The 16077-nt window shown below is 38.6% G+C and overlaps 1 protein-coding gene across 1 annotated transcript; it reads right to left on the bottom strand.

Moving 5' to 3' along the window:
- Positions 1 to 3814: 3814 nt before the first annotated feature.
- Positions 3815 to 15699, bottom strand: LOC133640694 (zinc finger protein 771-like). The gene is made up of 2 exons (XM_062034257.1): positions 15267 to 15699; positions 3815 to 7062 (listed from the first exon to the last, which is right to left on the bottom strand). The coding sequence occupies exons 1-2, from the start codon at positions 15367 to 15369 to the stop codon at positions 5894 to 5896; spliced, it is 1272 nt and encodes a 423-aa protein (XP_061890241.1). The 5' UTR covers positions 15370 to 15699; the 3' UTR covers positions 3815 to 5893.
- Between the last annotated feature and the right edge of the window lie 378 nt (positions 15700 to 16077).

The raw sequence follows: 16077 nt of genomic DNA, 5'->3' as shown, positions 1-16077 counted from the left end.
TCACACTGAGGGTAGACGTATAAACAACTCTAACACTGTTTCAAATATGCGCCACACTGTGAACCCACACCAAACAAGAATGACAAACATATTACGGGAGAACATCCGCACCGTAACACAACACAACAGAACAAATACCCAGAACCCCTTGCAGCACTAACTCTTCCGGGACGCTATAATATATCCACCCCCGCTACCACCAAACCTCGCCTGAATGCTAGGGGAACAGTGCCAGAGGAAAGTGATAAGTTAATAATATTTAGCACTGATGGTCCTAATATTACAAACAGCTCCTTGATAAGTTTACCAGGAAGCGGGTCAAGTAAACATGTTGTTTGTTTTATCCCATTTACACGCCGCAGGAGTTCCTCTAACGTTATTTCTTTAAAAAGACAGAGATTATTTTGGAGGGCAATATCCGTCATACATGATTGATTGATTGATTGACATGCATTCGTATCTGCGTTAATAGAACCCAGTTGTAGCTGGGACGTGTTATCTTTAATCTCCTTTCTAATGAGGTCGATTTTCTTATTAAAGAAATTCATAAAGTCATCAGCCGAGTGGGTGGAGCTACTGGGAGCAGGCCCTTGTTGGGTTAGCGATGCTACTGTACTGAACAAATATTTAGGATCGTTTTTGTTGAGGCGGATGAGATTGGAGTAGTAATTAGTTTTAGCCAAGGTAAGCGTGCGCTTATAAGTTATTAAAGGCCTACTGAAAGCCACTACTACCGACCACACAGTCTGATAGTTTATATATCAATGATGAAATCTTAACATTGCAACACATGCCAATACGGCCGGGTTAACTTATAAAGTGCAATTTTCAATTTCCCGCTAAACTTCCGGTTGAAAAACTCCTTTGGATATGACGTATGCGCGTGACGTAGCCAGTAGAACAGAGGTATGGCTCCCCCATTGAGGCCAATACAAAAAGCTCTGTTTTAATTTCATAATTCCACAGTATTCTGGACATCTGTGTTGGTGAATCTTTTGCAATTTGTTTAATGAACAATGGAGACTGCAAAGAAGAACGTTGTAGGTGGGATCGGTGTATTAGCGGCCGGCTGTAGCAACACAACAAGAGGACTTACTTGGATAGCAGACGCGCTAGCCAATGCTAGCCACCAACCGATGCTAGCCGCCAACCGCATCTGTGATCGGGTGAAGTCCTTCGTCGCGCCGTCGATTGCTGGAACGCAGGTGAGCACGGGTGTTGATGAGCAGATAAGGGCTGGCTGGCGTAGGTGGATAGCTAATGTTTTTATCATAGCTCTGTGAGTTCCGGTTGCAAAGTTGCTAAGTTAGCTTCAGCGTCGTTAGCAACAGCATTGTTAAGCTTTGCCAGGCTGAGAATTATTAACCGTGTATTTACATGTCCATGGTTTAATAGTATTGTTGATCTTCTGTCTATCCTTCCAGTCAGGGATTTATTTATTTTGTTTCTATCTGCATTTGAGCCAGATGCTATCACGTTAGCTCAGTAGCTAAAGAGCTTCGCCGATGTATTGTCGTAGAGATAAAAGTCACTGTGAATGTTCATTTCGCGTTCTCGACTCTCATTTTCAAGAGGATATAGTATCCGGGGTGGTTTAAAATACAAATCCGTGATCCACAATAGAAAAAGGAGAGAGTGTGGAATCCAATGAGCTAGCTTGTACCTAAGTTACGGTCAGAGCGAAAAAAGATATGTCTTGCACTGCATTCTATAGTCCGTCACTCTAACGTTCCTCATCCACGAATCTTTCATCCTCGCTCAAATTAATGGGGTAATCGTCGCTTTCTCGGTCTGAAACGCTCTAGCTGCGTTGAAAACAATAGGAAAATATGAGGAGGCGAACAACTGACTACGTCACGCTACTTCCGGTAGGGGCGAGGCTTTTTTTTATCAGAGACCAAAAGTTGCGAACTTTATCGTCGTTGTTCTCTACTAAATCCTTTCAGAAAAAATATGGCAATATCGCGAAATGATCAAGTACGACACATAGAATGGATCTGCTATCCCCGTTTAAATAAAACAAATTAATTTCAGTAGGCCTTTAAAGTTCTAAGTGAGATTATCGATACTACTACTGTACTATGGCGGTTCCTGTCGCGTGCGGCGAGCTGCTAAAGCAGTGGTTATTAGTAGCTTGTTGACAATGAGTCAGAACTTCGAATATTATAAGGTAATGATCGGACTTTACTTTAGTGTACGGGAGTATGAGTGGGTGTGTTGCGTGCGAGCGACTAACATTGCACGTGCTATTCATAACTGTTCCAGACCGCCTTATTTAAATGAAGTATTTGCGTGTACTATGCATCTTTCACCATGGAGACACTCGATAATTTACTGCACATTAATTTCATCCTGTGTCGTTTTGTTATCAAACAATCAGCTGCCATGTATCACTTTTTAAGTGGTATCTACAATGAAACACACTTTTTTATGGCACTGCATGGGAGAGAGCTTATTGTGCTCAAGACGCAAAAAAAAAAAAAACTACTTTAAGAAGTTATTTCCATATAGGAGATATGTTAAAAATATATATTCTAAATGAAAAAATGAATTCCATTAAAAAAAAGGTCAGCAGACACCAACTTGAATTTGTTTCAATCAGCCCCTTAACTCACCCAGCATGCAGTATACGATTATTAAAGAATGTTCCTGTATATGTTTAATATTTTCTATTTCTGACAGACCATGCACATATGCTGACACACATTCCGTGTTCCTCGCCTGTCTTTGCGGCGTGAGCACTGATCCTGCAGCCGTGTGTGTAACTGTGTCAGTTTGCACGTACTTTTCAGACATGCTAAATGTAATGCTAAATACCACACGCAAAACGGTGATGAGTGTTGATAAATCACATTGCGTGTGCAGTTTATTTGATAATCAGCATGTATTTTGTATATTTCATTCATCGTTAATGAAGAGACGCAAAATGGATTGCACGCCTAATTTTGCTGACTATACGGACGCAATCCATTTTTGCACTCGTTTTGTATAGATCAGCTTTAGTAGGATTAATAAACAGCTTTAATAGATAAGCTTCATATAATAGCCTTCCATTCTTTATCTTCATTACTGCTTGATTTTGAAATGAAAAGAATAAAGGTTATTCCATTTTTAGGAATTATTAGACAATGAACTAAACTACAAATTACATATACACTACCGTTCAAAAGTTTGGGGTCACCCAAACAATTTTGTGGAATAGCCTTCATTTCTAAGAACAAGAATAGACTGTCGAGTTTCAGATGAAAGTTCTCTTTTTCTGGCCATTTTGAGCGTTTCATTGACCCCACAAATGTGATGCTCCAGAAACTCAATCTGCTCAAAGGAAGGTCAGTTTTGTAGCTTCTGTAACAAGCTAAACTGTTTTCAGATGTGTGAACATGATTGCACAAGGGTTTTCTAATCATCACTTAGCCTTCTGAGCCACTGAGCAAACACATTGTACCATTAGAACACTGGAGTGATAGTTGCTGGAAACGGGCCTCTATACACCTATGTAGATATTGCACCAAAACCCAGACATTTGCAGCTAGAATAGTCATTTACCACATTAGCAATGTATAGAGTGTATTTCTTTAAAGTTAAGACTAGTTTAAAGTTATCTTCATTGAAAAGTACAGTGCTTTTCCTTCAAAAATAAGGACATTTCAATGTGACCCCAAACTTTTGAACGGTAGTGTACATCTTGTAAAGAAAAACATATCAAACATGACTGCAATACTAAATAGAATAAAATACATACCCACAGATATTAACTACATTTATCATACCCAACTTTTGTTGAAGCATCAATTGTTTATTGCATAAAGGTCTGGGGACATACATATACATCAATCACACAACAATATTTATATTACAAAAGAGAGTAATAAATATCATTAATAGAATGGATTACAGAGACCCAATAAATGATTCATAAAGTCACACATTTTGAAAGTAAATGATCTTGTATAAAACACAACTGCTCAAATGATGTATAAAGTCAATAATAATATGCTTCCAGAAGTGGTCCAGAAGATGTTTCAGATGTGAACCAGTAAATATGAACTAAGAGGGATTTATGTGTACTCAAAAGCAAAGGTATGAACACATGTAAAACAAATATGTACAGTATATCATATGAAGGAGTTCATCTATGGAATCATGTAAAATTTAATTATTTAAAAATAACAAAACTGTATAAAAACACTATTAGGAATAAGTATAAAAGTGAACTAGACAATTCCCGCAGAAAGTTTGATGGGCCTGCTATCTGTGCCCTGGACCTGTGGCTGGGGGTCACTGGAAGCCGGCATACTTTCAAGATGGCGCAAAGTCTGATACCACCGTGAGCGCCTCAAGGCTTTGGGGAACGTTCCGGTGTTCTTAGATTTCCAATAAGTGGAGAAATGGCAGAGTTTGAGCAAATTAGAAAATGTGAGTTTTTGTGTTCTGGAGTTATAAGAGCCAACATTTAACATTGGAGTCAATGAGAAATTTAGCTGACTTTCTTGGCTTTGAGGGCCGGCAGAAGTGAAATGGGACACATTTTGTGAGAGAGGACATGTGTGTCAACATTTTCACCGAAACACATGACAGTGGTATAAAAGATGTGGCCGTGAGGACAGGTTGTTCACACACAAAAAAAGAGTATTTTCGGGGCTTCTACACTCTAGCAAATTAGAGTGTACGCCATCCTCTTTAATGGGGGAACACTGATGGCGCTCGCCACTTTCCGATGACCATCCAGTCAAAACCTAACATCGGACGTAAAAACTTTTTAGCCAGGGTTGAAGTAGACAAGTGTGTGAACAAAATGAGACCTTAAGCACCGAGCTACACTACCGTTCAAAAGTTAGGGGTCACATTGAAATGTCCTTATTTTCAATGAAGATAACTTTAAACTAGTCTTAACTTTATAAAGAAATACACTCTATACATTGCTAATGTGGTAAATGACTATTCTAGCTGCAAATGTCTGGTTTTTGGTGCAATATCTACATAGGTGTATAGAGGCCCATTTCCAGCAACTATCACTCCAGTGTTCTAATGGTACAATGTGTTTGCTCATTGGCTCAGAAGGCTAATTGATGATTACAAAACCCTTGTGCAATCATGTTCACACATCTGAAAACAGTTTAGCTCGTTACAGAAGCTACAAAACTGACCTTTGAGCAGATTGAGTTTCTGGAGCATCACATTTGTGGGGTCAATTAAACGCTCAAAATGGCCAGGAAAAGAGAACTTTCATCTGAAACTCGACAGTCTATTCTTGTTCTTAGAAATGAAGGCTATTCCACAAAATTGTTTGGGTGACCCCAAACTTTCGAACGGTAGTGTACGTGAAAGAATGGCAAGAGGAGGTAATCTCGCCTTTTATTTGTTTTACTTAAAGCAATCCTCCATTAGAAAGGTATGTACCGATTCAATTGGCCGATTTTTTTTAATTCCTTAACCGTGTCGCCATGGTAACACGAAATGATCACAACTATAAATACCGCAATCGGCGAGAGTGACACTTTTCCGACAATACAACATATTTAGGGGTTTGTTGGCCGGTTCGTTTCGCAACGATCGCGGCAGAATAAGATAGAAGAACTATAATACTTTGAAGTATGAAGAGTAATAATATGGGCTGCTTGCATTGCAGCAAGCCCATAATAATATATACATACACATCTATATCATATCTATATACACATTACATGTTTATTGTATGTAACATTTGTTTTGCATTTCAGTCAAATGTTCTGTTCCTTTTTACATAAAAGTACATAATGATGTTGACTGAAAAATAAGCATAATAACAAGATTGTGTTACACACACAACAATGATGTCACACATGTTATATGTGCTGATGTTGTCAGAAAGTCAAAGTTAAAGTTTTGACAGTTTATTTCAAATCCTGCATCTTCATTTGCTGCTGCTGGTCTCACCAGCACACTTGTGTTTCTTACACTGGTACTTATAGGAGAATCTTTCCCCACACACACTGCAACTCAACACTTTCTCTCCTGTGTGTCTTCTCATGTGTCTGGTCAAACAGTAACTATATGTAAAACCTTTACCACAGACTGAACAGACAAAAGGTTTTTCACCGGTGTGTATTCTTTTGTGTATTATCAAATGTGCCTTCTGGGCGAATCTTCTACTGCAAATTAAACACATGAAAGTTTTTTCCCCAGTGTGTGTTCTCATGTGTGATTCCAGAAAACATTTATTTGCAAAACCTTTACCACATTCCGAGCAGGAAAAAGGTTTTTCTCCGGTGTGACTTCTCGCGTGTCCTTTCAGCACACTCTTGTTTGCAAAACCTTTACCGCATTCTGTGCAGATAAAGGGTTTTTCTCCAGTGTGTATACTCATGTGTGTTTTCAAATGTTGCCTTTGAGTAAAATCTTTACCGCAGACTGAGCAGGTAAAAGGTTTTTCTCCAGTGTGTACTATCATGTGTCTTGTCAGATTACGACGGTATTTAAAAGTTTTGTCGCAGTGAGAACATGTGAAGTGTGTGTTGTCAGTGTGACATGTCTTATCATCTTTAGAGTCTTCATCATCAGTGTCAGGAGAGTGTGACGTTGTGTCCTCACTATCTGATAGTGGAGCTAAGAGCTTGTCTGCTTGTGATCCTCCACAGTGGTCTCCATCAGCTTCTGTTGTCATGTGTTGAGTTGAGCTGCTGCTTGGAGGCTCCGCCTCTCTCTTCTCCTCACTCTCACTGATGACCTCATCATCTTCACTCTTCACAATCACACTAATCACTGGGAACTCCTCCAACCATTTGACCTCATCATCTTCACTCTTCACAATCACACTAATCACTGGGAACTCCTCCAGTCCTTCAAGATGCTCTCCCTCCTGACTGATGCTGTGCTCCTCCTCTTCCTCTTTAATGTGAGGGGTCAGTGGGCACTCCTCTTCCTCTTTAAAATTGGGGGCAAACGGGTGCTCCTCTTCCTTCTTAATGTGCAGGGTATGTAACGCCTCGTCTTCCTCCTTAATGTGGGGGGGCTGTGGCTCCTCCTTCACCATCCCGAAGCACCACTCCGGTTCCTCAGGGAGAAGAGGTTCTTCGCAGACGTCTGCAGGACACAACAAGGAGAACACATATTTTAGAAACATTCAAATCTGCTCAGTCACACAATGCATTCACAGGGTTCGTACACCTTTTCCATGGCCAAATTCAAGCACTTTTGAAGGACTTTCAAGATCAGGGGCCGTATTTATCAAGCGTCTTAGAGTGCCATTTTACACTTAAGTCCTGAGAATTTGCGAAATTTAGTCCTACTCTCAAACTTAAGAATAAAAGCTATTTATCAACTTTCTTAGGTCTAAGAATCACTCCTACTCTCCACGATATTTAAGAGACCTTCAGAGGTGTCCTAAGTGGTTAGGAGTTGCCAGCTGGGGGTGGCACTGAGGCAAGAGAGACGTGCGCGAACGTTCAGGGAGCGTAAGGATGTCCTGGCTTTGTTTGATGACGAGCAGCTGATCAAACGGTATCGTTTAGACAGAGCGGGTATTATTTTTGTCACACATTTAATAAGGGGCGTCATCTCATCAGCAACAACACCAGTTTCAAATTAGTTGCCTAATTAATGAATTGGAAAGAAAAGGAAACATTTATTTTTGATTCATTGCCAATATTGTTTGTTTGTTTTGTATTATTTTGTAGTTTATTGTCAAAATATACACCCCCTTTGTCCACTTAAGTATTTCTAAGATATTTCTTTATTCTTAGACAACGGATTCCCTTCCGTGATTGGTCATTTCTATGGACACAGAAATTACGTCACCTAAAATTCCGTTTACGGCACATAGTAATGTCGTAATTCAGCTCTGAGTGTGACACTTAAGATTCAGTCCTACACTTTGCTGAAAGTGTGAGTAAGACGCTTGATAACTAACTTTTAAGTGCAGCTTTCAGCGAATAATTTATTTACTCATAAGTCAACTCTTAGCAGACTTCTTAGGAGTAATTCTAAGAAGTTTGATAAATACGGCCCCAGATTTCCAGTTTTTCCAGTACCCTTCAAAAGGCGAAAACCAGTTTGAATCAATCCATAGCCTTGTTGTTTGAGGTCACCAAATGCTGTCTGTAGGAAAAATACGGAAAATCTGCTAAAACCGATGCCTAACATTTAACCAGCAGTTATCATTAACTGAACGGGGCATAGAAAATGAAGCAGTGTGAATATTCAATGTCATTGGTGTTTGCAAACGTGTCTCCATTTGTGTTGTTTTTCACATTTCTTGTTCTTTTTCTTACTTGCAGCACTCAATGACATCGAACAGCACGGATTGATTCACACAAGTTAAGTAGGAAACCAAAATAATGGAGAGAAAAATACGTCGAATCATGTTGGATTTCTTTTTTGCATACTTTGCAGCAGGCTTCATGTGGATTTGGTCCACGTTTTATCCAAAGTTTGCATTTGTCATTTTCCATCCAATGTTCATTAAAACAAACTGTCTTCTTGGGGGCGACACAGAGCTCTGGCATGACAACAACCTAATGTAAAGGCTCGTGCAAAGCCAACAGATCAAGTGTGTTGCTTTCATTTTTAAGGAAACCTATTTTTATTTTTTTCCCATTTTATAATTAGCCTACTGAGTCAGACTGCCGAGAAATATGATGAACATTTCTAAGCATTTCACCCAAAATTCAAGCATTTTTCAAACCTTGAAAACACAACATTAAAATCCAAGCATTTTCAAGGTTTTTAAGCACCCGTACGAACCCTGCATTCAGTACATTTACATGTAGTTGACGAAACCAAGTTATTGTATGAACTGTCTTGACGCACAAACACGCTGCTTTTACAACATTATTCACAGGTAAGGAAAAACAAGCTGGGGCGGGTTGACTTTTTACTAAAGAGGTTTTAAAATGTATTTTGCGATACATTATTTAATATAGAACTACTCATAGAAATATTTTAAAATAGAGTACAAATGCTCTTAATTTAGTTGCTAAATATACAGTAACAAATTACAGAATTTCCATTATTATTTTCTCAAAACTATTATTAATCTACTTGCTAATTTACTGTTACTGGTTACTTTGACTTAGCTTGACTCAAACTCACCCTTTGTTAAAATGTACTAAACATTTATTCTGCTGTTTGATACTTTACATTGTTTGTGGGTGATACTAAAAATGTGGGTATGGATCAAATAACAAGCAGTTACAGGGGCAGTATCAGTCATACCAATGCTGATACGGATACTTCATCTTCTCAAAATCACAAAAATGATGTTTTAATTTCTGATTACAATAATGATCAGACAAAGACACAGGATGGCGGTGTAATGATATCGATTACATATTTAAATGATTTCGTACCATTGGGTCTGATTCAAATCCTTTGTTTTTTGCCCTTAAAGTCATCCTGTGTTTAGTGACTTATTTCCTGAGTTGGTAATTTAAAGGACAAAAACATTTTGATAATTAAAATATATCGATCTAACCACTGTAGTATTGTCCATATAATGATAATATACTTATCGTTATTGTCCACATTTATATCAATCCGCCCAACTTTGTTTACGTTCAAGTGCTCCTTGTAAGAAACTTAATTTGTCCCCATGGAGGCAAGGATTGCTGTCTTAGAAGTGGTTTTGCACTGTGGAGGGACGTTAGCTAGAATGCTATGATGTGTTTGGGACGCGTTTTTCCGCTAGTTAGTGTCAAATTTACAGACAACTAGAATGTGACTTCAACATTTATTATTACGATAGTATTAAAATATTTATCATCAGCCGAATGAATCTCATATACATCGTCTATATCAGGGGTAGGGAACCTATGGCTCTAGAGCCGTTTGTGGCTCTTTTGATGACTGCATCTGGCTCTCAGATAAATCTTAGCTGACACTACTTAACATGATAAGTAATGAATAATTCCGCTGGTAATCACAGTGTTGAAAATAACCACGTATCAACCAGACTACAAAGCCATGCAGCACCAGAAGTCGCATTAATGGTAAGACAAGAGACTTATTATACTCTAAAAATGTTGTTCTTACTTAAAAATGCAAGCATTTAGTTGTATTCATTGTTAAAAAATATTATACGGCTCTCACGGAAATACTTTTTAAAATATTTGGCTTTCATGGCTCTCTCAGCCAAAATGGTTCCCGACCCCTGGTCTATATCGTGCAACTTTACTGTTTACAGCAGGACTATTCTACCGGCAGCCCAGATGCCAAATTGGGCCCTGGAATGACACCACACGGGCCCCCGTGTTCAGTTCAAAACTTGGGGGACAAACATTTTTGTAGAAACTTTCTAAAAACATTAGAGTGCTCCTGTTGTATAGAGGAACTTGGACCATGTAAACACATCAGCAGATCCTTGTGTTGACATCTTAACGTTCACTATAGAGCAGTGGTCCCCAATCACCGGGCCGCGGCCCGGTACCGGTCCGTGGATCAATTGGTACCGGGCCGCACAAGAAAAAAAAAAAAAATTAATTAAATTTAAAAAATTAAATATTTTTTTATTTTTTATTAAATCAACATAAAAAACACATTAGTGCACCAACCCAAAAAACCTCCCTCCCCCATTAATTCGCACAAAAGGGTTGTTTCTTTCTGTTATTATTATTTCTGGTTCCTACATTATATATCAATATATATCAATACAGTCTGCAGGGATACAGTCCGTAAGCACACATGACTGTATTTTTTTATGACAAAAAAAACAACAAAGAAACAAAATACAGTCTGTGGTGCACCTGAGGGCACCACAGACTGTGGATGCTTTTAAACAAGGCTTGAAAACCCTTCTTTTTAAAAAAGCATTTTTTTATGTATGCATACTAGTTCTAGCTATTTGGCTGTTCTAGTTTTTATTTTTATTATCTTTTTAATCCACAGTAGCACTTTGAGGTTGTTTACTCATTGTAAAGTGCATTTTACAAATAAAATCTGTTATTATTGTTATTTTCCTGTCCTTGCTGTTAAATGGACACAAATGTAATATAATTATTATTTTGTAACGGTCTAATGCAGGGGTGTCAAACTCATTTTAGCTCAGGGGCCGCATGGAGGCAAATCTATTCCCAAGTGGGCCGGAACGGTAAAATCATGGCATGATAACTTAAAAACAAACCTTCATCGTAGATAATATCAATACACAACCTCAATTGGTTTTGATCTGTAATTTGAAAGACTGTTTACTTATCTGACAATTTAAAGGAGAACTGCACTTTTTTTGGAATGTTGCCTATCAAACTGGCAACAATACTCCATTTAGATTTTGTGACCTGAATATTAACCAAGTATTAGCGATATTGTTTTTATAAGCGCTAACATTAAGCATTGATCACAGAAGTAACTAGCTTATGCTGCCATATTGACATACTGAGCTGCTTTCTCGCCTCTAAGATGGTGAAAGCTAATTCTAGATTATAAATCATGTCTCTCACTTATGTAGTAGAAGGTTGTGGACATAACTTTGACATCCAACTTAGACCTGGAGATGGCGAGAAAGACACGAAAAGGCGATATTTTGTGCCCACCCTTATTTTATCCCTTTGCGAGTATTGATTCTTCATCTAAACGGGAAGATATGAACATCTCATCAGTCGGCATCCCAGTGAGAGCAGACATTGTACAGTAAGCGATTGTGTTACTATGTTTGTTGTCCCTCACAAAGTCTGCCATGATTAGTAGTGTTGTTAATTTTGAAGAAAACAAAACGCTGTGACGTGTCTAATGAAATGAGTATACCGCCGTTTGCTTAAAATGGGCAAAATACGTAAATATTGCACGTTATTATGAACGTGCCTGTTACTACGTTACATATATATATACTTACAATGTGTATATAAAATGTTGATGGAGGTTTTACGATGCAGAGCAACTACCAATGACGCAATTATTGGCTGCCTTTTGCGAGCGCTGATTTATGATTTTGAATGCATAAAATACAGAAAAACATCTGTGTTCTTGTCTTACACGGGCGGGGACTGTGAATGATCCTAATAAAGTGCAGTTCCCCTTTAAATTAGAGATCAGAACAAAAATATATAATGTATATATAATGTAACAAGAACAGAATATATTGATAATAATAAAATGCATCATAGCCGATTATACAAATGTGATGAATTAATCTTGATACTGTCCTGCCACAGTGAATATGTTTCCCTTTTAAAGGGCAAAGTCCTCCCAGGGTCTTTTGTCGTAATGACTGTCTGGATAAAGTGAGGAGACTATAATTTAAGTAAACAATCTATTTACAAATGGATTAAGATACGTAGCAGGTAGCTAAATTCGACATGTAACAGGTACGTAACAGGTACGTAACAGGTAGCTAAATTCGACAGAACACCGGCAACCACGTGGTTGCAAGTACCAGACGTACACTACCGTTCAAAAGTTTGGGGTCACATTGAAATGTCCTTATTTTTGAAGGAAAAGCACTGTACTTTTCAATGAAGATAACTTTAAACTAGTCTTAACTTTGAAGAAATACACTCTATACATTGCTAATGTGGTAAATGACTATTCTAGCTGCAAATGTCTGGTTTTTGGTGCAATATCTACATAGGTGTATAGAAGCCCATTTCCAGCAACTATCACTCCAGTGTTCTAATGGTACAATGTGTTTGCTCATTGGCTCAGAAGGCTAATTGATGATTAGAAAACCCTTGTGCAATCATGTTCACACATCTGAAAACAGTTTAGCTCGTTACAGAAGCTAAAAAACTTTGAGCAGATTGAGTTTCTGGAGCATCACATTTGTGGGGTCAATTAAACGCTCAAAATGGCCAGAAAAAGAGAACTTTCATCTGAAATTCGACAGTCTATTCTTGTTCTTAGAAATGAAGGCTATTACACAAAATTGTTTGGGTGACCCCAAACTTTTGAACGGTAGTGTACGTGCATCATCTTCTCAACAACACCCACATTCTTACATACAACGTATTTAAGAATGGTGGTCCATCCATCCATCCAATTTCTACCGCTTGTCCCTTTTTAGGGTCGCGGGGGGTGCTGGAGCCTATCTCAGCTGCATTCGGGCGGAAGGCGGGGTACACCCTGGACAAGTCGCCACCTCATCACAGGGCCAACACAGATAGATGGACAACATTCACACACTAGGGCCAATTTAGTGTTGCTAATCAACTTATCCCCAGGTGCATGTCTTTGGAGGTGGGAGGAAGCCGGAGTACCCGTAGGGAACCCACGCAGTCACGGGGAGAACATGCAAACTCCACACAGAAAGATCCAGAGCCCGGGATTGAACTCAGGACCTTCGTATTGTGAGGCACATGCACTAACCCAGCGGTGTCCAAACTTTTTCCACTGAGGGCCGCACACTGAAAAATCAAAGCAAGCGGGGGCCATTTTGATATTTTTTATTTTAAAAACCAATACGATAAATGTATACAAAAATATACATTCAGGCCGCCACTCAGGCTTGATCCCGGTGAACCCAAACAGTTTTGGTCAAAAAAATATAAAAAATGTGTCATTATTTAGTATTATTATTATTCAAAGTTTAAATCTCTAGATCAACATTAGGTCTATCTGTCAAAAAACGTTTTTAAACATTTAAGTTGTATGCCCTTTTTGTCAAAGAAAACCCAGGTTTTTTATGGGAAACCCCCCACCAAATATGCAATATTTTCCCCCAATTAATCAAGTACAATATTTAAGATTATAAAATAATTGGAGCCTTAAAAAGGTCAATAACTCATAACAACATTGACATTTTTTGAGCAATGACACACGCAAAAAAAAATCCCACTAAAATTATTGGGGATCCAAAAGGGTCCTACTCATTAAAGTGTTAAAAAATAAATTATACTTTTTTTATTTTAGCACAATAATCTCGAGATCAGGGGCCATACTTATCAAGCTTCTTAGAGTGCCATTTTACACTTAAGTCCTGAGAATTTGCGAAATTTAGTCCTACTCTCAAACTTAAGAATAAAAGCTTTTTATCAACGTTCTTAAGTCTAAGAATCACTCCTACTCTCCACGATATTTAAGAGACCTTCAGAGGTGTCCTAAGTGGTTAGGAGTTGCCAGCAGGGGATGGCACTGAGGCGAGAGAGACGTGCGCGAACATTCAGGGAGCGGAACGATGTCCTGGATTTGTTTGATGACGAGCAGCTGATCAAACGGTATCGTTTAGACAGAGCGGGTATTATTTTTGTCACAGATTTAATACTTTTCGATTCCATGTTGATTTCTGCATGTGTCTGCAGTGGGCTAGTATATATAGAGCCACCCACACCAGTTTCAAATTAGTTGCCTAATTAATGAATTGGAAAGAAAATGTTATGACAGTAGCGTATGTGTGTGGCTGTGAGGTGAGTGACGTCAGTGAGTGTGTGGGCGAGAGAAGAGAAGAGAGGGAGCGGTAGCGTGAGTGCCGGCGGGGACTAGTTTGTTTTGTATTATTTTGTAGTTTATTGTCAAAATATACACTCCCATTGTCCAATTAAATATTTCCAAGATATTTCTTTATTCTTAGACAACGGATTCCCTTCCGTGATTGGTCATTTCTATGGACACAGAAATGACGTCACCTAAAATTCCATTTACGGCACATAGTAATGTCGTAATTCAGCTCTGAGTGTGACACTTAAGATTCAGTCCTACACTTCGCTGAAAGTGTGAGTAAGACGCTTGATAACTAACTTTTAAGTGCAGCTTTCAGCGAAGAATTTATTTACTCTTAAGTCAACTCTTAGCAGACTTCTTAGGAGTAATTCTGAGAAGCTTGATAAGTACGGCCCCTGCTTCAGATCTGCCCGTCAACTATATGTTTTATTGTTGTTTGTGTTTTTTGTTTGTTCGTTTTAGGCCCTTCTTTTAAAAAACAACAGCTCAGTTTTGTATATGGCAAACACAAAATATGCAACATTTTCCCCAAAGAATATCTCAGAGTGGAATATTTAATGTGACGTAATTGGAGCCTTGAATAGGTCAATAATTCACAATGACGTTGATTTTGATTAAATATTATTTTTTAAAGAAAGAAACAGCCTGCATGGCAGCTTTGTGTTATTAGAGTGAACATTGCAACATTTTCTTGTTACATTTCACCTGTTTGCTCTTTTATACCACGTTTGTTTTTGTTTTTTTTTTATCGTATTTTTAGAATGTTTCGTGGGGCCGTTAAAAAATGACCTGCGGGCCGCAAATGGCCGCACTTTGGACACCCCTGCACTAACCCTGTGCCACCGTGCTGAATGGTGATGAAGAATGGTGGCAATAAATAAATATGACGTTAGTAAACATGTGAGAGTAAGAAGTAAACAAACCTGTTCTGTGTAACACAACTTGATGTTTTTGATGTTGTCGCTCCTTCTCCTCTTTTGTTGGACAAAGTTCCTCCTCGTACTCTGCTATCGTTCTTTCGCACATTTTCACACAATCACAACACTTTACACTCACACTTGATCTCTGCTTAGCGATGTGTTTTGATCACTCATTTTGTGTTCTTAATCCGCGCGTAGTTGTACGAATGTGTCGCGTCTGTGTTAGCAGCTAACAGGCTAAGCTAGCTAACAAGCGAAGACGCGTCAAAATGCGCTCAGACTAATGTATCCGGATACAAACAATTATTGACGATGTTTACTCTATTAAACGACATATATGTGCACATGTATGCACTGATTAAAAATACAGAACCATAACGCCCACGTTTAGGCCTTCTCCCCCAAACGCCATCTTGCTTTTTCCTCCTTCTTCTTCTTCTTTCTATTTCCAGCAGACTAGTAGAACATCTTAGGTGTATTGCTGCCCTCCACAGGCTATTAACGGGATTTCCTCCTTCTGTCCTATGGCCCACACTACATTCTACAGTCCGGTAGGTGGCAGTATGAACCTTTCAAGTCATGGCTGCAAACTGCCAGTAAGAAGAAGAAGTAATAGAGCTGGTTGCTTGTTTCTCTCGCGAGATCTGACAACATGTTTAAATAGAACAATTGACAGGTTGACAACATCCAAACAAACCAAGTCATCTCCAATACATCTCAACATTACACACATCCTCCAGGCTGAGAGGAGACAATACGAAAAGGTAAAAAATGAAGGGATTTTTTATTCTTTACAATTTCCCAGGATTTAATT

The sequence above is a fragment of the Entelurus aequoreus genome, linkage group LG23 (genome assembly GCF_033978785.1).
Source record: "Entelurus aequoreus isolate RoL-2023_Sb linkage group LG23, RoL_Eaeq_v1.1, whole genome shotgun sequence".
NCBI lineage: Eukaryota > Metazoa > Chordata > Actinopteri > Syngnathiformes > Syngnathidae > Entelurus > Entelurus aequoreus.
This window is presented reverse-complemented; position numbering and strand designations above follow the sequence as displayed.